Genomic DNA, 25313 nt, shown 5'->3' on the forward strand with positions numbered 1-25313 from the left:
TGGAAAGTATTTCAGAAGATCGGTTGCGTTTTCTTCTCACTGAGAAAGGATGATTTCTGCACTTTTGTGTCCTGTGTTCTTCCTCCTGAAGGGCAAAAGGCGTTACGTGGACGGGTGTCTTCAACACAGGAGTATGGAAGTATGCCGTTTGGATTTTATGTGGCAAATACTTGAGCAAGGGTTGGTGTGGCAGGAAGGAGTGGCTCCTCCCAGGGTGGCCCTTCTACTCAGAGTCACGGTTTTACCCTGAAGGCTGCATGCTCACCACAGATCCAGGGTGAGGAGGAGAGAGGAGTGCCCGTGGAGCCTTCGGCCTGGATGATGAGAGAAGGAGAAGCATGTTTTCACGGTGGTGTCGCGTCATGGCACGGATTGTCAATCGGCTTTGGGCAGAGACTGGGGAGGCGCCCTGGGAGGACAGAGTCGCGTGAAGCCAGCCAGCTCGTGTCCATCCTGCGTACCCCTTCATCCTTTTTCCTTCCATCGCTCCATCCATCCTCCTTTCATTGGTCAATCATCTCTCTCCTCTTGCTCCAACTTACGTGTCTTCGTCACTGTATCAGCGCAGAAAAGCTCACTGGCAGAACGTAAGAGCCCCTGGCGAGAAAATCTGCCTGTATGAACTCACAGTGAGAGGTTGCTACAGATTGATGCTAAAGTAGTTGCAGAGTTCAAAGTAACTGGACTTTCTCCGTGGAAAAGCGGCAACGTTTTTAGCCCTGATGCTTGGGGCGCCTGAATGACCCTGGGCCCTTGGCACAGACACTGGATCCTTTCGGGGAACACACCCTGAAGCTGTTGTCTCAGACACCCTAATAATGGAGTCATTGAGCATCCCTCTCTGCCTCTTCCCCAAATGATCCCCAAACAGTTAAATAATCACCCTCTGTGTGCCCTGATGATGAGCACAGATTCTGTCCAGCTGTTTATTGGAAGTCACTCTGTGACATTCATGTCCAGTGCTAGCTTGTGTCACTAAACCCACTGACACGCGGTGCCTGTTTGTGAAACAGTGGGTCTGGGGCTCAGCTCTGTAGGACGCTGGTCCTGATGGCATTGCCCGTATTCTGAGGGAGTCACTTGCGTATGTGACAGGAGTAAGCTGGCAGCAGCTGTCTAAGGCCTCGTGAGGAAAGCACTACCATGACTCGTGCAGAGTTCTCTGCGGCTGGAGCCCAAGGCCAGGATGGTCCTGCGGGGGGGTGGGGGGGGGCATGTCGTGGGCAGGTGGCCAGAACACCGACCACGTCCGTGTTGGCTGGAGTGGACGGTTTCAGGTGTGGCTTCGGTGGGAAGTTGTTTGCGATTTGGTCAGAGTTTGTTTTCTTAGATCTGGGGACCTGGGCCAGAAACAGGGGCACCGTTTGTCTGTTTCTCGCCTGTCAGATCAGTAGTTCTCAGGATTAAAGGCTCTTTGGGACGCGTGGGACAGGGGCTGTGGAAACTTGTCTGTCGTGGTAAATCCCTCTGGTGTGGGCCGTGCGGTCCGGGCTGTGGTGCACACAGGGGGTGCAGCTGTGTGCCAGGAAAGCGTTGTGTGCAAAAACAGTCTGCAAGCTGGATTTGTCGTTTGCCGCCCCCTCGTTTAGATGAAGTTATTTAATGAAAAGTGTCTCTCTTTCCACGCCTGTAGGTTTTAAGAGCTGGTAGCAACCTGGGGTCTCTGAGAGTGGTATCTGGAATCCCCTGTGAGCCGGGTGCTTGTGAGCATGATTTCATAGTGGGGCTGGAGCGAATCACCTGCTCAGAAGCACTGATTCCTCCCACCATCCAGCCCCTTCCGAGCTGGGCCAGGAACCTGGGTAGAGATGCTCTGGAGAACAACACTGACGTCTTCTGACTTCATGAAGAGTGAAGAGTGTGTTTTCACCTGGAAAGGGCTTATTTTCCTTGAGGCCTAAAGTCTTAATAATGGGAGCTTCCTGAAGTAACACAGAGTTAAAACTGAGTTTCCTTGTGGTTGGTCTCTGCCGACAATTAGGTGCAGACTTCCTTCCCCCACACATAGATGTTCATCTGAGAAGTTTTTGAAACTTGAGCTGAATTTTGGGTACAGAACACACCATGAAAGGTGCTGGCCTACCCTGCTGGGACTCAGGTGTAGGACCCTGCAGAGTATAGGTAAACAGCAGGTGTCTACCTCGTGCTCAGGGGGCTGTGTGTGCGGTGGTCCCAGCTGTACACCCTCACCTGTGCCTTCCTCTTCCTGTCCCTGATTTCATCTCCCCTCCCCTCCCTTGCAGGGAGCAGACGGGCTCTGAGTCCGGGAAGGGCTGACATGAGCCACGGCGGATGCAGGAGCCGTAAATTACAAGGGAACTGGCTTCCTTGATGGCGTTCTTTTCAGAGAACGTTGGGGAAGCATGCGTGGTGAGGGACAGCGCACCCAGGGGCTGAGAGAAGGCGTGGTGGTCCTGCTGTCCTGTCATCTGTCATCTAAGTCGGGGGGGGGGGGGGGGGCCCCTCCTTGTCTGTGAGCAGGACTGGGAGCTTCAACCTTGTCCCCTGGGGCTTGACTGCTTTTCTTATTCTGCCCTCAGGCAGATTGATGTGAAGCAGCCTGGAGGGCCTGGTTCCCCATGGACCACCCTCCCCCTCCTCGGCCGCTGTGGTCCTACCTTGACCACACAGCTTCCAGGCATCGCTGGGATTCCTTCTACAGATTGGTTTTATCCCGTTTTTCCAAAGCCAGATGGCTCCTTGCCTTTAATGTTTGTTTGTTTTTTTAAGTTTATTTATTTATTTTGAGAGAGAGAGTGAGTGCTCGGGCACACAAGCAGGGGAGGGACAGAGAGAGGGAGAAAAGGAGAGAGAGAATCCCAAGCAGCACTGTCAGCCCAAAGCTTGATTCGTGGCTCCAACTCCAGAACCGCGAGATCATGACCTGAGTCGAAATCAAGTGTCAGATGCTTAACTGACTGAGCCACGCTGGTGCCCCTCGTCTTTAACGTTTAAGAGGCGTGGTAGTCGTGGGCAGAAATCAGAAGGCATGGCCCATGACTGCCACTTCTCAGCCAGTATCCTAATTCGGTAACTTACTCTATTTTCCTGGTAAATCACAAACATGCTCCAGAGTGTGTATGTGCACACGGGATGTTTTGGTTGTTGAGACTTTAGACAGCCTTTTAAAGCGGGGGACTTGATGGAGCGTCTCCAGAAGCAACTGAGCAGACTTGGTGCTTAACTGTGTTATGTGTGCAGCCATAGCACATACACCTAAGGGCCGCAGACCGTCTGTGTGTCGACAGTGGCTGCTGACACGCCGTCAGCATCGGAAGTGCTCATCGTGGATGGTGGGATACGTTTTCCAGAAACTTTCGTTGTTTAAAAACTAGGTGTGTGTTTCACCTGGCACACAGCCTGCAAAGTGAGCTGTGAGTTTGTCGGGTCGGTCACGGGCAGTCTTTATAGAGGGTGCTCGTGGTTTGCTCAGATTTGGTGAGCATATGTCACTAGGAAAAGCAAATTCACCAATTTGTGTATGACTCATAACTTCTCATTTGCTGTATTTTTATTAAAACTTGAGTTTTTAAGCTCTTCTGGGAATGATGGCTTGTTCCGAATATTAGGAAAAAATAATCACAAAACGTTCAGGGGCAAACCCAGCATTTTGTGTGTGTTAGTGCTTCCACTTTGTCCTTGGAACTCCGCATTTGGGGAAAAGGTCAGCATGGTGAGCCCCCCTTCTCTTCTGTGTGTGAACCTGTGGCTTTAAAATTTTAATTTATGCTTTAAGGATAAGCACCTTGCTTGCATACTTTGGATTTTTGTAGGTCCCACATTTTCTTGCTCTGTTTTATCTCATGTTTCATCTGGTCTGAGTCATTTATTTCATAAACACCCTAGCAGTTGAGTGTCTGTGGGACCAACAAGCAGGTCAGTCAGTGGAGGAAAATACTAATCAGCAATGGTTTTGGTGGACATCTATCCCCAGCGTAGATGCCTACAGTTTCCTGTTGGCTAAGCTATTGGGAGCCGGGTAGACTGGGGGCCTTTCTGCTCGGCCCATGTGAATAAAGTCACAAGACTCACTCTGGGCCCAGTCAGAGCCGGAATCTTGTGAGGAGGGTCTGGGACAAATGTGAGCCTAGCGAGGATTTTTATGTGTCTTAGATGACTCTGTGAGGGTGGGGAGGGCCAAGGTGAATGACATATGGTGCTTTCTCCTTTGAATTATAAGTACAAGGCAAACAAGACACAAAGGAGGTAACTTGCAACGTCTTAGAGTCCAGTGAGTGACCTGCTCGTCACTGAGACCATGCTGAATGCCTCTTTCCTTCTCTTACAGGTGACATCACCCAAAAAGGATATGAAAAGAAGAGGTCAAAACTAATTGGAGCCTACCTGCCCCAGCCTCCGAGTACGTACCTTCCATGAGTACATAAAGCGTCTAATTTTAAGAGTTAAGTGTGACATGAGAGAGAAACTGCTGAGTGCAGACCCTTCCTCTAGCCCAACTTGCACGAAAGTCACACTTCTGATGTGCGGGCCACGTCAAACTCTTCTGTGTGGTTGCTCATGTTTCGTGGATACAGGGGGGCACACGTGACTTTTCTATAAATGTGTGCAATAAATTTAGTAGGTATTTCATCAAGAGTATGTTGATTACTCTAAAATGCTTATTGTAACCATAAAAATACGAACATTATGATGTAAACATAACTTTTGGTTTAGTGAGTTAAAAATTATTGCTATTGATTATAGTTTATATTAAGCCAAGGTTTTTGTTGGTGTCACAGGGGGGCAGATCTAGAATCTAGAAACTGAATAACATCCTGCCTGGGATTATGAAATGGTAAAGGTTGGGTGTGTTCTGAAATGTGATTGTAAAATGCTGCAGATCTTCCCCTGAAGTACAAAGTCTGTTTCACTCAGGTGTTTCCTGTGCGGAGGTTTGTAGAATCTCTGTGCACTTGAGATGCATTCTGCACATTTCAGGGAAAAGAAAATGCTACCAGGCTGGAGTTCCAACACGTTAGTTCTGATGGAGGTGTGGTTCAGTCAGAGGTGACCTTGAAAATCCGCTAGGCTTTAGGAATGGTTCCAGGCTGACCCAAGTCCTCAAGAATAAAGAATAGCAACCTACATCTCGAAGGTGCTTCCTGAACTCCTAGTTTTCACTGTTGAAACAACATGTGTAAAGCCCAGTGAGAGGTTCAGATCTGCAGGTGCACACAGCGTACAGACCCCCGCTCTGCCCCTCTGCTCTCCAGGCTATGACATGTCCAGCTGGTGTTCCGTTAGCTTGGCAAGGGGCGCGTCCCACAGAGCACGTTCCAGGGAACTGAATTCGTGTGTTGAGTCTCCATTGCGTTTGTAGTTTTGTTTTGATTCTGTGTATTTTTCTTTCCTTCCTTGATACTTAAGAAGATAACGTAAAGGTGGGCGTGTTGTGTTGGCCTGACTTAGCCGATGGGCTGGATTTTCCTGTTGTCTGGCTCATGGAAGGAAGAAGCTCGGTGCTATTCAGTGAATTAAAAACGAATCCGATTTCTGGCTGGCTGACACCCATGTGTGAGAGGCTTTCACAGTAGATGTGGGCAGATGGCCAGACGGTTTTCTAACAGAACCGCCAAGCTGTTGGCCGTTTCCTTGGCCCGTCCTTGTGAATTCCTTTCTGCAGGAGGCGCCTCCACGTTTTGGAGGAGGGCTGCTCGAGGGGGCAGATGTGGGCTCTTGACATTGTCAGGTTTTAATTCCTGTGACGGTGCCGCCCGTCCCCAGAAGGCATTCTTGAGCCGCGGTGGTGCAGAGGACCTGGTTGACCCGTGTTGGCTGGGCGTTGAGGGTGGCCCTGTGTTGCGTGGTCCTTTGGTGTTCTTTGTGCCGTTCTGCATGGGGTCGGCAGCTCTGCTCAGTGCTGTAACAAATTTTAAAAAAACTAAAGTTTGCATTAATTAGTTTTTTTCAACTTGTTACAGCAGCGAATGGAGCTGCCGTGGTCCGGTGTAGACTGCAGCACAGTGAAGGAGCCCCGGGAAGAGCGCTGCACTCCGGCAACATCGGGGTGTGTGACATCCGAGAAGCCGCGGTCAGAGAGCGGGCGGCCAGCACCGCGGGGAACCGGCCGCTGTTTTACTTTCGCTTCGGTGAGCGCACTCCACTGAGACCCGGAGGGGGGCCTCCGGGGCCGGCCTCCCCCTGCCGCCGCCCTGCACGCCCAGCGTGGGGGACCGGAGCCGCGTGCAGGCTCAGGCGGGGCTCCGGGCTTGAGCCCCAGCCTCCAGGCGAGCTCCTGTGACTCAGCCAGGGCCCCACCGCCCCTCGGTCACAGAGCTTGTCCCGATCCCCAGACCCTGATTGTCCCGCTGCCTCAGGGCCCAGTTCTGAGTCTTTCCTGTGAACATACAATGCCGTGTTTTACAATCCTATTTTCGCAGTTGGAGCACCATTTACAAAACACTAGAGAAAGAAGAATGCGTGACCAATCATAAAATTCTGGTTGAGATGGTTGGTCCTCCGCCACCCTACGTCCCTGGCCTCAGCGAGGGTGTGCTGGGCCATTCTGGCCCTGAGCCCTGCTTGGGGGCGAGTTTGCCCTGCAGCACCGTCAGGTTTCCAGGGGCACCATGCCACTGGGAAATAGGAAAACCGAGCCAGTGATCCTCGAGTATATCCTCAGAGGTCATGGGCCTATTCAGAGGCCGGAGTTACTTCAGTGGGCAATATTTTGAATATGAGAAGCCCCAAATTTGAGTTCAGTGCATCTTTTAGTAGAAAAAGAAAACAAACGTTTGTAAGCTTTAAGTTTACCCTTAGGGTTTAATCCCAAGTAAAAGCCATGATTTGAAAATCAGGAAGAAATAGAGAAATTTAGTGTTGCGTTGGCCCTAGGGTCTCAGAAGAGGCCTTGGCTGTGGCTCCTGCCCCTCTTCTCTGGACCAGCTTGGGGACAGAGGCGGGGAGTGGGTGGAGGAGTCGGCTCTAGCTGCGGGGCCCACATCACGGTTTACGTAAGCCGCGGGCGCCTGACCACAACGTGGGGAGGCGGCACCTGTCTGGGGCCGCTGCTCTGGGTGCCTGGGTCCCCCACCTCCCATACCCCCAGGGAAGGGAAGGCAGGTCCCCCCATGGTTCTAAGCTCGGGAGACCAGGTTCCCTGTCAGTTTTGCAGTTTTCTCTGCTCAACTTTGTTTCTGAGAAACTGCTGGGGTGAGCAGTTGTTCGTTATGTGGAACTTTGGGGAAGTAGCATGGAAAGAAGCAGCTTCTCAGAGTGTTATTCCTTGACGAGCTCAGTCTGAGAAGTCATTCTTTTGGGGTAGGATCTCATGAAAAGCATGTTGTTTGTAGTGACCCTAACCCACCCTCTGCTTTTTTACAAGGGGATTTGTGTTTTGATGAAGTTTTTTTTTTTTTTTTTTACACATTATTTTTACTTAGCAGAGAAAATATTAACACTTCTGTAAAGTATGCTGCAAATATTCCTAAGATGTGGTTTGAGACGCACAGTTCCGAATCAGAATGGCTTGTGCAGGCATCCAGCATCTGAGCCCTGGTGCCAGAGTCTGGGGACTGTGCTCCCCACACAGGCTGCTTCCTGGTCCCGTCTGCCCAGGAGACAACTGTGTTTTTGGGGAGCAGTGTTGAGCACTGCCTTAAATCCAGATGAGAAAAAGTGTGCCAGAAGCTAGAAGGAAAGATGAAAATTGTGTGTTTGATGAAGGGTCAGAAAGAATACGTTAAAGATCATTTGCAAGGAGAAAATCTTAAGACATACCCATTTGGTACTAGTGCTCCGTTATGTAGCACCTCTTTCACTCATTCCTAAACCTGAAGAAACTTAAAAAACGGGAGAAAACTCCACTGTACCAGTCTCTTCAGGCATATCTTCTATCACTGAGTCTTCACGGCCCCTGTGACAAGGCCACGGGGACGTAAAGTAGTAAAATTCCGGTTCCCCGTAAGTAGTGAAACTTTCTCAATCAGATACGGTTCCTCTTTCTAATAACGTGTATGTTAGCTGGATTTTACTTTCCTTGGGACCGTCCGGGCATATTTCCCAGTGGTGAGTGGTTTATGTGGGTCTGGTCTACTCTGTGCCCAGCCTGCCTTTCCTTAAGTGGCTCAATTATGAGGATTTCCCGTGACTGCGTGGCTGTGGAAATCTGGGGGAATTCTGATAACGAGAACAGGGAGCTGGTCTGTCTGCCGCTTTCCTGCTCCCTGGGAATCGGCCGCGGGACCCGCACGAATGGCCCCCTCACAGGGGGGACCTCTCTCGGTTGGGTTAACGGTACCCCGTTTGCTCCTACCGGAGACAGCAGATGGCCATGCGCAGGGTGCAGCCGGGTCTGGGTCGGGAGGGCCTGGCACACGGCGGTCCCAGCTGCTCTTCAGCTCCACGCACCTTCCTGCTGCCGGACTCTGTCTGACGGTCACCCGTTTCCAAGGCCGGCTTTCTGCATGTGCCGGTGCCCCTCTGCCTGCATCTGCGCATCGTTTGAAGCTCATGTCAGCTGTCACTTCTGCAAGGATCCCTGGGGTTAGAACAGGCCCCTGAACAGCATCCTACTTCTGAAATGATTACGAAGCTGTAGGTTGGTGGTGGTTCAATATGAGATGATTCCACCCCCACCAGGATGAATGAGTAGCCATCTGCACGTTACAGGCCATTTGCTGGGGGGCAGGCCACCTATACAACCACGCAGGTAGCAGGCAGGGCCCTGCCGCGTGTCCTCCTGGCCACAGACCACATGTGGCAGGGAAGCAAATGTGTCTGGCAGGTGCTGGTGCTCAGTGGGTCTTGGGGAGCCCAGCTGAGGGCAGAGCTGGCGGCCAATGTGGTGCTTAGCTCTGTACGATGCCTCGAACATCCAGACAAATGGACCTCTTAGTGCCGTAGCTGTCTCCTATCTGTGAGCACAGCTCTATTTGATTTCCAGTTTGGGTACACTTAAGTGGTAAACGGTGACACGTAGTGCTCTCCTTGTTTCCATACCTTAGTGGTTAAAGAATAACACGATTTGGGGCCTCTGCACACTAGTCAGTTGAATTGTGTCTTATTATTATCGTGAATCCTGGATTTCAGCTCAACAACCCGGGTGTTGAGAGCTTCAACTGCAGACCCACCATCCTGACGACAGGCCTGTGTGGAGGCAGCTGTATCTGAAACCCAGCTAATGAGGAGTCTGCTGGGTTTGCAGGTTTGTGAAGAAGTCTCCTGCAAGGGGCAGAGCTCCCAGCTTGTGAATTGTGCAATTTATAGTCTCACAGGAGATGAACTTTCTCGTCCTGTGTTGAAGGATATAGACCGGAGTGTTTTGCCATGGTGTTCCAGAGTCAGAGGATCAAGTGTGCCGGTGCTGTGGTCTCCCTGAGACTGGGGGCGGCCGGTTTTGGTTCTTCACACGAACAACTGCTGTGCTTCTCTGGTGCCCAGTGCACGATTTGGCCCAGGTCGTCTTTCTGTAACAGGAGTTAGAGTCTCCCAAAGTGCATCCCTCGGCCCAGAAGCCATGTTTGCCTGTCCCAACCTGGGCTTCAGGGGCACAAGCCTGTCCCTGGGGGCCTGCTCAGCTGAGTCATGCTGTGCCATTTGTTGACGATGGGTGGGGTGTAAGCTGCAGGGTCAACTCCCAGAGGAAAAAAAGGGTATTTAAATCAGCTTGCCTGTCTGACTTAGCATGAATTCTTTCCAGATTGACTTGCAGTAGGAAATAAGTTTCTCTCAACTAGAGGTAAACTACCTGTGTCTTGGGGAAGCCATCCATGATCTTGATCTTGGGACACAATTTGTTGCTGTCATTTGCTTGAGAAGTACTCTTGTTTTGTCACACACAGTTGGTTTGGTCAGATGGGCTTCCCATTATGTTTAGTGGTGGTTTACCAGCCGGATTTTTCCTCCCCAGTTATCAGTGGTTACAGCAGCAAAGCCGCCCTGGAGCTTGAGCAGAGCTGGTGGCAGGATCTCTGATCATTCACCCGAGCAGCTGGAGATGCGTCCCCTCTGGAACTGGCTCGTGTGGGTTTTTGCAAAGAGCATGTGAGGTGTCTGAGAAACGCACATATTTGAAGCCCTGCTCCTGACTTTGCACGCTCCGTCCTTCCTGAGCTTCTCTTACCCGATGGGCAGAGGCCGAGAGTTTGGGTGCACTTAAAACTCCCTAAAGTTCCAGATCTTCTGCACTTTTCCACATTATGATATCTAATCAAATTAAAACACATCAACAAGGATATTGTAGCAAATTCATACTGATTTTTGGCAAGGACTTCTGTTTTGAGGGGTAGAAACAACAGTGGCAGAAACATAAGACCTCGGGCTGATGGTTGGGGCAGGTGTTAAGGTGACAGAATTTGTCTTTCTGTGCTGTGTTCTCATCTGAGTCAATACAAAGCAGATGTAGTAAATTTCTTACCCGTATGTGCAATGATTGTACTGGTTATTTTCTGGCAAAGGCTTGATTGCACTTGTTTTAGAAGTAAGTGCTGTTTTTTGAGACTATAATTAGGTACTAGAAGAGTAGGGGACAACCCAGAAATTGTTCTGGTACAGACTTGAAATCTGGAAAAGCCCTCAGCAATTTTACCAGGTTCCTGAAGAAGGATCTGTGTGTGTCAGAGCCCCGTGTGTGGCGGGCTCTGCTAGGTGCTGGGATCCACAGGCACTGTCTGCCAGGGGACAGGGCCAGAGAGGTGTCCGTTCCAGCAAGGGTCCTGGGGGATGTCACAGGTGACCGTGTCCATGTCTGCGCCCCAACATGCATGGGAGCTGAGGTGGCAGCTGAGGGATTTGTCCAGTTGTGCATGTGGTAAGAGTCAGACCAGAGTCTGGATCAAGGTCTTCTGGTTTTGACTCCCATATACGTTTTTCTTCAAGTCCTCTTCTGTGTATCTTTCGTGATTTCTTTTGAAAATATGTTGAAAACCAAGATTTATCAGTGTCTTCTTTCCCTTGCTGTCTGGAAAAGTCTTGATGTTTTCTGGAACATTTGCCATCCTGAATGACCCCGTGTTGTCTATACCACAGGTCTCCTGGCTCGTGGCACATGGTGCGTCAGAGTGCTGGAGCCCCGATGGCCATATTTCCGGGTTACCGTGGGGATTGTTGTGGTTTCTGGTGTCTGGTTGCCTGTAGTGATGATGAATTCCCTGCGTGTATTTGAGGGTCTGGAATTGGTGGGTTGTTGGCGTGACAGAACTGCGTTGTCAAGAATTTTCTTCAGTGAGTCCTTTCCTTTGTTCATCATGTGTTGGAAGTGGCGTGGCTGAAGGTCAGGGGCCTGGAGGCCGGGTCCCTCTCTCCCATCCTGGCCGCCCCTCTCCTCCCCCCCTTAGGCTACTAGGGTTCCTTCCTCTGATGAGTCGTACTTGGCGTCCCTTTGCAACTCTCGAGGAAAACCGAAATCTCATGGTCATGGCTGAACTGAAGCCTTGCAGGAGCCTTGCGAGGACCCGCACGTGCTGTGAAAACATCCCATGTTGGTTAAGGAACATCACTGAGCCCCTCCTGCGGGCCAGGGGCCATTCGGCCCAGGGAGGAGAGGAGCCCACAGACATCCTAGCTCCTGACCGCAGCCTCCTGAGTAAGAAGACGAAGACCGCATTGTTGTCAGATGACCTCATAGCTCTCAGCGGCCTGGATTTAACTCCTGGGCAACACTGTGTCCTGAGAAGATCACTGGTGGACGAGTAGTCTGGCAGTGAGATCATGAAGGCACTTCTTGGTGGCTTCAAGGTACCAGCTAGATTCAGCCATGTGACAAATGGCCATTGTATCAAGAGTGCAGCACCAAGCAGCACACGGCCTCTGCCACGAGGACCCAGCCACCAGCGCGTTGTTGTGAGCCTGGTGTGCTGGCGGGGTGGATCTCGAGAGGAAGAGAGAGAGAGAGCGAGATCCCTGGTGTGGGGAGGCACCCATCTCAAGAGAAGCACATGAGAACATTCATGTGCTACTTGAAAGTGTCGTGGCTGTGTACAGATGGGAAACTGAGGCCCAGGGTCACAGTGATGGGTATCCGAGAGGATGTTGTCTCTGGTGCTCTTTCCCTCAGTTCACATGGGACCTGATGCTTAGTAAGTGCCCGGGAGATAGCTCCTCTCCATCCCTGTCATGTTTTCATTTTACCCCCTGAGATTTGTGTGTTTCTGGAGGGTTACCCCACCTCCCATGAGACGGCTCACCTTCCAGTGATGTCTCTCAGATCCGACTCTCGCATCCTGTTGTAGGCACTCTGGTTGGTCTGTGCTTTTCCTGAGAGCTGGTTTCCAGTTGTGGTGTGAACATGGGCCCTCGGCTAGCTGTGTGCTGAGCTCTGTGTGTTTGAGTAATGATTCGTGTACTCACTTTATGGAATTCAACAGGAAGGACCCTCAGTTACTACCTCTGGGTCCTCCTGTGGTGACACGTTGGAAATTCTGATTTCAGTTGCAGATTTGACTGATGGCTTCTTCCCATCAGAACATACCTTGACGGTACTTCAGATTTCATTCGCAGTGAGGTCAGATTAAAATTAATGGTGGGTATGCACATGCTACGCTAATATTTTAGTTTGTTTTAAATGCTCTGTTGCCAGTGACCTGTTGAAGCTGTTTTTCTTTTATCAAAATAACTCATTCCTCTTAAAACTTGTAAGCTGTGAACTTCAGCCTGTGAAACCTGTAAACGTGCACAGTGTTTGCATGCGAAATTGGTTGAAGACAGATGTGCACCTCTGTGGACAGGCGGGCACTGGTCTGTGTCCCGTGACTGCATTTCCCAGAAGTACGTGGCCACCTGGGGACCCGAGCGGGGTGAAAGTTAATTCCAGGAAGCGTGTTTGAATGCACTAGGTCTGTGGCATGGCTGAAATTGAATGCCAGACTTGGATATATGCATAAATCAGGCACTGTTTGACCTCAGCGGCTTGAATATGCACATTTAGCTCTGCTTCCTGGAAACTGCACTGAGATGTCTGTAAACGGATGAAGTGTCATCCACAGGACGAAAGAGTGGGAGAGTCCATGACAGGGTTTTATGATCTCTGGGGTTGATGACGCGGGTGCCAAGTTTAGCAGGGGGGAGGAAGTGACAAGTGACGGCGCTGGTTTCATGGGCACCATGAGGGAGGGAGGGGGTAGGCTTAGCGCCTTGGAACCAGGTGGTCCACGTCTTCCCCACTCCCCCAGAGATGTTCGTTCTCTGGAGAAATGGAACTGAGAACCTCTGGAGTTGGCGTACCAGGCAGTGCTGAACTGGAGCATGTGCCCTGGAGGGTGAGAACAGCTTCAGCCCCAAATGACAAATGCTTTTGTGTTGACAGGTGTCTCACAAGACGGGGGACTGGGGAGGGCTGTTCTTTGGGTAAATGGAACAGCTCAGATAAAAGATCTGCTGCAGGTAGATACGGTGATAACCTCACCACAGAAGACACAGGCTTGCAACTCCTTTGGTGGCAGGAAAGAAAAAGTTGTGGAAGTAGAGGAGAAAAGAAAAAAACAGATTTTTTATAAAGAATATACCATCAGAATGGCATGTAACTAAGAACAACACTTGAGAGGTAATAATGCATATAACTTAACTTTTTTTTTTTAATTTTTTGAGAGAGAGAGAGAGAGAGAGAGAGAGAGAGAATGTGAGCGGGCCGGGGGGAAGGGGGTTGGAGAGGCAGAGAGAGAGGGAGACAAGGAATCTGAAGCAGGCTCCAGACTCTCAGCTGTCAGCACAGAGCCTGATGTGGGGCTTGAATTCAAGAACCACAAGATCATGACCTGAGCTGAAGTTGGAGGCTTAACCGACTGAGCCACCCAGGCGCTCCCACGTAACTTTTAAGTAAATCTATTTATACACGTTTTCAAGATTTCAAATTTATACATGATCTTGCTTAGTCTTCTAGGCGAAAGCAAGTTCTGGGAGGCAGGAGTGCTCCCTGGTGGTTATACAGCAGGTGTGGACCAGCCAGCTGGGGTTAGAACAGGAGGGGATCCACCAGGAGGGTCTCTAAGGAAAAAGAAAATCAAACTAAGACTGTTACCAGGTTATCAGTGATTGCCCTCAGTGAGGAATGCATTGGAAAGATTTTTTCATTTCTGTTGGGATATTTTGAAGGATTTAACAAGTACATTGAAAACCAAGATGATGGAGCCCAAAGATAGATATTAACCGCAAATAATAAAAGCACGTAAGATTAGAAGGGTATTTGCAGCACACTACTGACTCATGATCCTAATAATGGTGTAGTGACGGCTACACTGGTGTGAAGAAGTCATGTATTGTCTAAAATGGGTAATTAAGAGGGATTGTTAAAACCATGCTTATAAATATGGATGTAAATGCTAAGTGACCAATTTTCATTATGACTTAATAGTACTCCTTGATGTCATAAATTCTGTGTATCTCTTTAATGAGAATCCAGAGTAGCTTTTTTAGAAAGATGATTTGTAGACTACAACTGGATGAGGTTTGGTAGCTGTGAATTGTTGTGTCGTCAAGAAGTGTCAATACGCCTGCTAGACGAGGAGCTCACAGAACCTCACCAGGCGACTGTGGGCTGGGGTGCTTACGCAGTTCACCGAGTACAGTTAGTCCGTAGTGAGGTTAACCTAACCTGTCATCTACCACAAACATGCCACCAGGAATTAAGGTGCAGAGGGGTGTGCAAGTCTTGATATCAGGGTTGTGAGTTCAAGACTCACATTGGGTGTAGATCCTACTTCAAGAAAAAAGAATTGGGGTGCAGAAATCACCAGCGTGAGAGAAGTATTAAATCCCTGATGGAAATAACTCTCGCGGAGCCATCGTGGAAAACCATAAATAGTTTCTGATAAAGCTGCTGTCTCTGGTTTACTTTCTCTGCCAGGTTTTGCCTGGTCCTTTTCTGAAGAAGCAACAATTACTGTTTGCGCAGTGCTCAGAATGTCTTTACTTCTGAACTGTAATGATGAAATATTTCCCGTCAACTTACTTAGTTTTATCTAGACTGTGCTTCTTGCTGCTCTAGTTCCGAAGTCCAACAGGTATCATGGTCGCCAGATTTAGGTCAGCTTTTGACAGATCCCTATCAAGTCGTTTTTATCTGACCATTTTATCATTTTAGGTAATTCATCAAAGCCATATTGAAATAAAAAATTTTCAGCTATTCACATCAAATGGAATAAGGTTTCAGAGTTAGAAATTTTGAATGAGCAAAGATGAAACTTTATGCTCAATCCTGGTACCTGAATTGTGGTGTTGATACCCTATAAAATTTATTTCATAGGTAACTTAATGATAAATGTGATTTTAAATTTCCTTGAGAATTAATGTAACCCTTCCTGTATGTGTCTTACATAAAGAAAATCACAACTTGATTTGTTGGGCTCTAGTTTTCTTACCCATGTTCTAGAGACTTGAGTCTCTTCACATGACCTAATAGACATTTGTGCTGTAAGGGAGGCTGTGCTGGTGTCTGAAGGCTGTAGTGTCGGGGTATGAGCCTGCCCCTGCCCAGGACGCTTCTCCCTTTCCTGTCCGTGTCCCCAACCTTCCCCACCCCGGCCATGCCCTTGTGAGCTCTAGCTTGGCTGTAGGCATGCAGTGAGTCAGGGCTTTATTCTTCTGAATGATTTACTCTGCAAAGTGGATGAACTTTGGCTGCCAAGTAAAGCCTTATCTTACTTTACTGTTTCCCTTAACCCAGGGGTGGATCAAGCTTTGCCTCCTGAGCGCCGGGCTCCAGTCACTCCTGCCTCTTCCACTCGCTATCACCGCCGAAGGTCCTCAGGGTCACGAGATGAGCGCTATCGGTCGGGTAAGGCACCATGCGGCCGTGAGGTCACTGACCCCCTAGTCTGTGATGTGATGCTGAAATGGATGGGTGGGTGGGTGCATGTCTGCAGCAGCTGTGTGGTGATGAGGCAGAGGTGCGGTGTGTTTGAATGTCCTTTGGTTGGTTGTGTGATCATAGCTGGTGACATTCTACCTCATAAACAAATATACCCTCGGGGGTACACATTAAAGCTCAGTAAACAGTGACTTTTTTCACATTCTTATAGATACTGTCTGCTATTTAGAAATTAGTGACAATTGAACAGTAATCTCCCGGGAGACAAATTTTGCAGTTTGGTTTTTATTATCTTGGTTCCTAGTATAATTTTTCATTTTAACCTCAGGATTGGTTTTCAAAAAAGTAGTTTTCAAAAAAGAAAATTCTTAAACTTTTCTATGTTCTCTGTTACTTCTTTTGTGTTTTATGGTGCTGTGTCTTAGCAATTCCGTTCTGTTGGAGCCATCACCTGGGTTTGGCTGGCTTGCATTTCTTTCATTAATTTAGCATCAGGAAACTTGCACAGTGATGAATTTTTTAATTATGTTTTGAGAGATTTTTTTCCTGACACCTACACTCCAGTTGCTTTTTCCTGCTTCCCTCACTACAGTTTTTAAGGAAAATTGTCAGTAAGTGTCATTATTCAGGCCACATGTGGATTGCTAATGACAGCAGTTAAAAGATCATGTTTCTGTTTTACTTTCTATTTAGCAGAGCGCTTTCACAGGCTCTGTCTCCTGTGGTTTTTATAACCAACAGGTGACTTACTTATTGCGCCTTCATGTTGCAGACAAGGAATCCGAGGATACGGCACGAGGCAGCTCGGGCAGTTCACCCCAGGGCTGGGCTGGTCGACCACATAAGGCTCTCGGTTCTGTTTCACGCCTCCTCCCAGTAGTGGGGGTGACAGAACGAACCCTCACCCCCCACCCTTTCCTGTACAGAGCTGTCTCCCTGACATCTTGGCTGTACTCCTTCCCAGGAGGGAGGAAGAGGTAGGGCAGATCTTAGGGTATCACTGGTCATCATCTGCGGAAGAAGAGTGGGCTTGAAAGGCAGCCAATGCTGAGGGCCGCCCCTTTGCCACACACCCCCAGGACGCCTGGATGTGGGGACAGTGTGGGGATGGAATGAAGCGGGAGCTGGTTCTCAACCCCACCTTCTGTTTTCCAGAGATGTGTGAACAGCCAGCATGTGTCAGGAACCCATCCTCATTCTGGTGTCCCAGGCCTCTTTCAGATAGCCAGGAGGGTGGAGGCAGGCACACACGGGCCGTCAGCTTTCTGTGAAATGCTTCAGCTACCTCACTGTCTTAATGCTACTATGTTAGTATTGTACGTGTGTATACAATACGGTACAAGTCATGCGTACAGTAAACACAAGTAGGTTCACATAAACATAAACATAGTCACATATAGGGGAGACTCACAGGTATAGACACCCACGTAGACACAGTCACATATACAGTAGACACACAAGTACTGACACATATAGATGCATACAAAGTCACACGTACGTACAGTGGACACAGGTACATACATAGACACACACTCATACACCAATGTACATATAACCCCACAAAGTAAATACATATGTAGATACACGTGTAAACACAGACGCATGTAGACACATAGGTACGCAGCACACATGTAGACCCACAAACGTAACCACATAGGTACACACGCAGATACAGACACACAGGTGCATATGTAGACCCATAGACACACGTGTAGGCACATGTGTAGATCTGTACACAGACACACACATGTAGACACACGTGGACACCGACACGCACAGACACATGCGGATGTGTAGACATGTACATGTAGACACACGTTTACTATCACCGGTATCTTCAGTTCTCACAGAGACTAGTTAAGTGTTCTTTTTTCCATCTTCTAGATGAGAAACTAGAAGTTCAGGGAGGTATGTGATTGTTAACGATAGCCCAGTGAATAGCTCATCAAAACGGTGCAAGTCTAGCTTTGTCTGGTCTGTTATCTGGCTTCTTACCACATAGAAGACTGCAGCTTGTCGTGTTCTCCAGGCTCTAACTTTCTGTGTTAAATTTTTTTTTAATTGGAAATTAAGACATAGCACAGTCTATTTCCTGTGTTACCTCTGTTTCCTAATGAGGAGGGGTGGGGAGGATAACCCTAAGTTTACCTGGCATTTGCTAAGGTATATTTTGCTAATCCTCCTGGCTATTGTAGGAGACAGGAGAGGTGCTGCTTGCCTCATTGTTTTTCTTTTCAAAGAGAAAAGAAAACCTCTGTCGTTGAGAGAGGTTGACAAAGTAGGAAACGGTGCTGGAGCTGCCTTGGCCTCAGGTGCATTTCCATGAGCCTGTGTAGGGAGAGTGGAGTAGATGTGGGAGGGAAGCGTGGGTGGAGGGTGGTAGTGGAGGAAATTGCACCTGTCTCCATCCGGGCCACCTGGAGCCCTCCTTCGGAATCTCTGCTCACATCAGACAGCATCCCCATGAGGTGGTGTAACACCTGTTGTGCTTGGTGTCTGCCCTTTCCAGTTAGAACCCAGACTCGGGGATGAGCTCAGAGCTCAGCCTGCTTTGGGCAAAGGAGCTCACAGTCCAAGGGAAGAGCTGGACCAGTGACCCAGTGTTAGCTGGTGACACTCCTCTGCTCTGTACTCCTGTAGCTTCCGTCGGTCTGAGAGTAAGACTCGCATCTACCGTCTGTGTGGTCTGGGTTCCCGTTATTCCCTGGTCTTTCATATCATCCTCCTCCCACAGCTCTGCTGGCTTCTGGATGTTTCTTGAGCACCTGATTGCTATGGGGCCTTTCGCTCCCTGCTCCTGCTGCCTAGAATGTTCTCTCATGTATATACATTGCTTGTTACCTTTCCATCAGATCTGTGCTCAAGGGTTACTGCTTTTGTGAGGCATTCCCTGACCAGCCTGTTAAAATGGTAAGACACGGTATCACCTTGTGTGTAGTCCCTACCCTTCCCCTCCTGATTTTATGTGTGTCCATTGAGTTACCAACCCCAGCACTATCAGCCATCTGTCTTCCTGCCTACCTGCCTGTCGTCTGTCCATCTATCTGTCATTTTGCTACCTATGTTAGTAATCCGTGTACCAATTTATCCACCTGTCTGTCTACCGTGGGAATGTAAGGCTCACAAAGACCAGGGTCTTTCTTGTTTATTCATGTATGGCAAGCATTGAAAATGGTGCCTAGTTGATAGTTCTGGAAGGAAGGAAGGTGAAGGAGCATAGCACATTTGGGGAAAAGCAAGAAGGTGGGATGGCCAGATTTTGAGATCTGTTGTGTACTGTGCCTGAGAACTTAGACGTTATATTGAAGATGACAGGGTACTCCTTGAAGATTTTATGCAAAGGCATAAGAGGAGAGGATTTAGGGTTTGGGAAAGACTTTCGCAGCTTTATGGCCTATGGATTGCACGTAGAGGAATTGGAAAAACTCTGAGATTGATGCACGTTTAGGAGAGGCATCCATGCCAGTGAGATCTGACATCTGTTTAGAAGGTGACAGCAACAGGACCTTGAGGCTGGGTCAGCATGGGGGGCACGTGAGGTGGGAATTCCTGGTGACTGGTGCCCTCCAGCTGTGTGGGTGATGGTCTCCAGTTCCTCTTTAGAGGATTAAGGTTTTTGTAAGTTAAAGATGGTGGGATTTGTCCTGCTGTTCACTGTGTAAAGAATACTATGAAAATGTTATTCCTTATAGACTTCTAATTTTTTAAAATTCATACTACTGTCAATTTTGAATAAATAATAACTGCTTAATTTACGTATAGGGGAAACCTATCCAGAAGTTCTTTGCATGTGCTTGTGAATCTCAGCGGGGTTTCATCAGGACTGTCATCTCCTATGACCCACACAGAGCACCTCCCCAGTGTCTCGTGGCCACCCTGGAGGAGTGCTTGTGAGGGCTCGTGGGTCACGATTCAGCCCATTTGATGGTCTCACTCATGACCTTATTCTCTGCTATTTCCTGTTGTTAAAATAGACTAGTCATGAGTTTTCTTAATTTAGACATTTCACTAATACACTGTAAGTTACTTTCTCTTACAGTATATATTCACATATCATTTTTTAAAATATGATGTGAAACTTTAAGAGCTTATTGTAGTCTATGGCCAGTGTACAGGTGTCAGGATTTTCTGGTTTGTTTTTTCCTGAGCCAGCATGGAAGATTTAAGAGACTCAAAAGAAAAAGTTTTGTGGCCCTCAGGAGATTTTGTTTTCTAAAATTCTTAGACCACTCAGTTTGCAGCAGAGGTACTTTGGATGCTTTAGTGATCAAATGACATCAACCAAGAAGTAATTCTATTATCTCATTGATAATTGCCCTAATTAACACTCAATCCAGTCAGCCATATAGCCTCAAATTTAATCTCTCTTGCTATGCTTTTCCATTTCATTTCCAAACCCATGGTCTTCCATTGTAATGAAGTCCTACTGGAATTCTTTATAGTAGTGTGTACCTTTCTCTTTTTAAAATAACTTTATTTGGAAACTTAAATTTGATTTGGAAAGTGAATGAATGCATGAATGAACAAACAGGCATTTCCTGAGTACCTAGAAAATGTCAAACTCTGTATTAGGAAGTCTGTTACTCTTACTGAATAAGTCTAGGTTGGAGCTTAAAGGGAGTTTAGCTGTTTTTTTACACCCTTTTCCCCCAACCAGGAGTCCTAGAAAAAACTTGAAGATTTGTGTTGTTTCTATTCCTACCAGGACCAACTAGGATACCTTAAAATAAACATGGAGCATACAGTTTCCTACTATAGTATGTTTAAAATGATGGTTTTGTCTCTTGGTGAGCTGACACACAGCTTTAAAAAGCACATCCCAGTTCATATGTGTGCCTGGACCAGAGAGGTTGCCTTCCAGGGGCCCGACACTCCGGGTGGAACACCACAGAGCCCTGTCTCCCTCCTGCGCAGCAGACTGAGATAGGTCCAGGGACCCAGGGGGACCCCCACCCTCCAGGGACATCTGTGAGGTCAGACTGTTGCCAGAGTAACACTGTCACATGATCTGCTGTGTCCACACCCATCCCCTCCTGGTCCTACGTGGATTTTCCTGAGGCTGCTGGACACGTGCTGCGTTCTGACAGTTGGTGCAGATGGTGATTGTGAAATCTCACATTTTAAAAAGTTTTTCAGTTTACTTTCTAATACAGTAAACATCAAGACGTCAGTCCTATAAACAAAAGCTTTTAAAACGTTTTCACCCCTTTTTAACAGTTTAAAAAACATCCTTTGGGTCTAAGAGTTTGAGAACCACTGCTATGTGGTAAAAATGAAATTCCTCTTTCAAACTTGAGAGAGGATATGAGCTACAGACTTCCACGTGCGAACCCCTTCCCGAGGCTGGCTCTGCGCTGCTGACGGTTTACAGTCTGACTTACTCCAGCGATCAGTTGCCGGTGTCCCGTTCAACACGTGTGCAGACACTTTCGCGTGCTGCGCTTTTGCTGTGCACTGTCGGTGAGCCAAGAATACAGAACACGCTGTGTTTGCCTCCACAGAGTGTGTTTACCCCGTAGTGAGTCCTTCCTTGACATTACAGTTTAATTTCCTACATGGAGAAGGTCTTCCTTCTCTAGTCAGCTTGAATTCACTGATTTTAACATGCTTCCTGACGCTGAGATCCGATTCTGTCTGAAATAAGTTTTTTCATTACTTAGTAAAATCAGGACATGTTTTGCACAGCAGAGTAAGAGTAGAAGGCACTAAATCAGACCGCATACCTGGTTCGGTATTCCCCGTGAAAGACAGGCCCAGCTGTGTCCAGCTGCACCACAGTGTGGTGGCCAGTACCCACATGGGACCTCTTACATTTAAGTTAATTAAAATTAAAATTCTGTTCTTCCGCTTCGCCAGCCGTATTTAAGACCGGCGGCTGCTGCACCGGGCAGTGCAGGCGTAGAAAACTGCCACAGCAGAAGGTGTCATCCCACGGAGCCGTGCTAGAACCACGGCTGTGAGAGACTTGGAAGATGGAAGATGTGGTTGAAGACAGACCATAAAGGCCTATTTGTCCAAAACTAATGAAAACGAACTCATTTTTGATGTCTGGGCCTAGTCATTTAAACAGAAAATGACAGTCAGATTTGCATGTTGGAAGTGTCCGTGTGTAGCAGGTAGTGTGGGATAGGTTGGTTGAAGTGGGGTGGGTTCCTGTCTGAAAGCAGGGAGACGTTAAGAGGCTATTGTAGTTCAGGTGAAAGAATAGTCAAAATTTGTCGGGTACAGCAAAGTGTTACCTAGAAATTGATAGCCTAAAATGTTTACACTAGGTAATATGAAATCCTGGAAAGTGAAGAAATAAGGATTTAACTTAAGTTGGAAAAGGAAGATTGAGTAAGTCCCGGAGAAATGAGAAATAACAGTAAAATGGAGTGGAGGAGACAGTTTCGGCTTCCATGGCAGCATGGACACTTCACACGGATCTGTACAAGAAAGAAGCTTAGCAAATGGAAAACCAGCACCCCCTGTTTGGTCTGTCAGCAAAATGAAGTCACAGGGAGAACTAGGGGTGGGCCTTGGAAGCAGAGAGATGGACACCCTGGAAAGAATGGAAGGGCAATGCTAGAAGTCAGAGACAACTGTAACAGAGATGATGAATGGGCTCATCAGTAGACCGCAAGTGGTGGGGTCAGAAATTCAGATCTACATAAAGGAAGAATGTTAGAGAAGGGTTACGTGAAGATGAAATAGAATCTGTTATTTTTATACATCTTAATCTTACAGATTAAGGTTTGTTCAGAGTAATAATAGGAACGATGCACTGGGTGCAAATGCATGACTGACATGAATGGTGGTGATGTTATAGGAGGCAGGAGGGAGGGATTGAGAGTACTCTGTTATAAAACATCTGTACTACCTTTGAAGTCTTACAGTGCTATTTGAAAGAGGACTTGGGTTATTTATAAATGCATACTGTGAATTTAAGGGCAACTACGTAATAAAGTAAAAAAAAATGAAGTATAATTGATGTGCCCAGAGAGGAGTAAAAAGTCAGATCATAGACAACATTCAATTAAAACTGGAAAGGGCAGAAAAAGAGTAGAAGACAAAGAATAAGTGCAATAAATAGGTAAGAGTAACAACCTGTTAAACAGTAACCCAAACATACAAATCGCTGTAAATGTCATTGACCTACCTGCTCCACTTACACCTTCAGAGTAGACAAACCCACTGTATGTGGTCTATAAGAAATGCCCTTTAAATATAAAGACCTAGGGGCGCCTGGGTGGCGCGGTCAGTTAAGCGTCCGACTTCAGCCAGGTCACGATCTCGCGCTCCGGGAGTTCGAGCCCCGCGTCAGGCTCTGGGCTGATGGCTCAGAGCCTGGAGCCTGTTTCCGATTCTGTGTCTCCCTCTCTCTCTGACCCTCCCCCGTTCATGCTCTGTCTCTCTCTGTCCCAAAAATAAATAAACGTTGAAAAAAAAATTTTTAAATATAAAGACCTAGGTTAGAAGTGAGGACATGGAGAAAGATACACCATGCTAACACTGATATTTTTTTAATATTTGTTTATTTTTGAGAGAGTACGAGTGGGGGAGGGGCAGAGAGAGAGAGAGGGAGACAAGGAATCCGAAGCAGGCTCCAGGCTCTGAGGTGTCAGCACAGAGCCCGACGCGGGGCTCAAACTCACGAGATGTGAGATCGTGACCTGAGCCGAGGTCGGACACCCAACTGACTGAGCAACCCAGGTGCTCCGCATGCTAACACTAATTTTTAAAAAAGCTGGAATAGCTACATTTTCTTATGGAGCCGACCTAAGAGCAAGAAAAGTTATCAGGGATTACATGTGATAAAGGAGTTGATTCTCTAAGAAGACATAGTTCTTAATGTATACCTGCCTTACTAAAATACCACGATACATGAGGCAGGAACCATAAGTCTGCAGGCATAAATAGACAAACCCTTGGCTACAGTGAAGACTTCAGCATCTCTGTATCTGGGTGGACAGACCCAACAGGCAGCAGTTCAGTGAGGACATGGTTGAACTGAAGAGTTCAGTGGGATCAGCTGCATTTGATTGAAGTTTGGAGTGTGTTCCATGCAACAACAGCAGAGTACGCATCCCCAAGCTCACACGGAACAATCACCAAAATAGACCACGTTCTGGGCCATACAACACACCTTAAATGGAAGGGAACAGGAATAAAAATATTCTCGCAGACCACAGTGGACTTATCCTAAAAATTTCTGACCCATAACCGGAGAACTCCCACTTTGTTGGAGAGTAGACAGCACTTTTCTGAATAATACACAGATCAAAGAAGCCTAAGAAATTTGTAAAATACTTTGAACTAAAAAAGAGAAAATAAAAGTGATCAAAATTTGCGGGATGCAACAAAACTCATGATCTCACAGTCCGTGAGTTCGAGCCCCACGTCGGGCTCTGTGCTGACAGCTCGGAGCCTGGAGCCTGCTTCTGATTCTGTGTCTCCCTCTCTCTCTGCCCCTCCCCTGCTCATGCTCTGTCTCTCTCTGTCTCAGAAATAAACATTAAAAAAAAAGAAAAATAGTAAAACTTAAGAGATAATGCAATTGAAAAGCAAGAAAATCAAAGAAGACAAAAACTGGTTCTTTGAAAAGATCAATAAAAATAAACTAGGTTAACTAAAAAGAACTAGAGAAGATAAAAGTTACTAATAGCAGAAATGAAAAACTGATTATTACTACTTTTAGTAGGAATAAAGGACAATAAAGGATGATGAAGGAATATTATGAGCAACCCTACGTCCACAGATTTGATTATGTAGGTGAAATGGACCCATTCCTTGAAATACACAATCTGTCAACAGTCACACGAGAAGAAATGGGCAATCTGAATAAGGCTGTGTCTATTTAAAAGATCAGTAATTAATTTCCAAAGCAAAGCACCAGGCTCAGATGGGTTACTAGTGAATTTTACCAAACATCTAAGGAAGAGATTGTATCACATTTTTACATTCAGTTCCTATAGATAAAAGTAGAGGGAATGCTTCCTTATCGTTCTGTGAGACCAGCATTTAACCTGATACCAAAAACTGTAACAAAAGCATTACAAGAAAGGGAAACTACAGGTTAGTATCGCTCCTGGAAAGGAAAACTGCAGGCTGTCTCTCATGAATATATAAATTTCTGCAACAAAATAGCAAATAAAATGCAATAATGTATAAAAACTATATACCATTACCAAGTGGGATTTATTCCAGGTATGCAAGGCTGATTTAATGTTTGGAAATAAATTAACGTAATTCATCACATCAGCAAACTAAGGACAACAACCCATATGACTCTACCAATAGATACAGAAAAAGCATTTGACAAAATCTAACAACCGTTCATGATTAAAAACTCCCTGCAAACTAGGAACTCAGGGGACCCTCCTCAATTTGATAAAGAACATCTAAAAAAAATTACAGTTAACATCATACTAAGTGATTTACCACCAAGTCAGGAGCAAGGCAAGGATGTCCCCTCTCGCTGTTCCTTTTCAATATTGTCCTGGAAGTCCTAGCTAATGCCAATAGGACAGTAAAAGGGAATCAAAAGTATATCCCAAGAATCAAGAATAAATCTGGAAGTAATAAGTGATTA

At 47.2% G+C, this 25313-nt stretch overlaps 1 protein-coding gene and 2 long non-coding RNA genes across 7 annotated transcripts in view; 2 read left to right on the top strand and 1 right to left on the bottom strand.

Annotated features, from left to right (window-relative positions):
• The window catches only part of DIP2C (disco interacting protein 2 homolog C), a 322639-nt gene that overhangs the window by 110644 nt on the left and 186682 nt on the right, over positions 1-25313 (top strand). For 4 of the 5 annotated variants that reach the window (XM_040451581.1, XM_040451579.1, XM_040451580.1 and 1 more), the window contains exons 2-4: positions 4289-4360; positions 5922-6089; positions 15599-15709. In XM_040451581.1, the coding sequence (XP_040307515.1) occupies positions 4289-4360; positions 5922-6089; positions 15599-15709 (351 nt within the window). The remainder of the gene's footprint in view (positions 1-4288; positions 4361-5921; positions 6090-15598; positions 15710-25313) is intronic. The other variant, XM_040451582.1, reaches the window with a different exon arrangement.
• LOC121014914 (uncharacterized) lies at positions 13775-15675 on the bottom strand. Its single transcript, XR_005783510.1, has 2 exons — positions 15577-15675; positions 13775-13920 (listed from the first exon to the last, which is right to left on the bottom strand). It is a non-coding gene; the product is annotated as an uncharacterized LOC121014914 (long non-coding RNA).
• LOC121014913 (uncharacterized) lies at positions 15724-21787 on the top strand. The gene is made up of 2 exons (XR_005783509.1): positions 15724-21202; positions 21599-21787. It is a non-coding gene; the product is annotated as an uncharacterized LOC121014913 (long non-coding RNA).

This window comes from Herpailurus yagouaroundi, unplaced genomic scaffold, assembly GCF_014898765.1.
Source record: "Herpailurus yagouaroundi ecotype Mexico unplaced genomic scaffold, PumYag 203, whole genome shotgun sequence".
NCBI classification, from domain to species: Eukaryota; Metazoa; Chordata; class Mammalia; order Carnivora; family Felidae; genus Herpailurus; species Herpailurus yagouaroundi.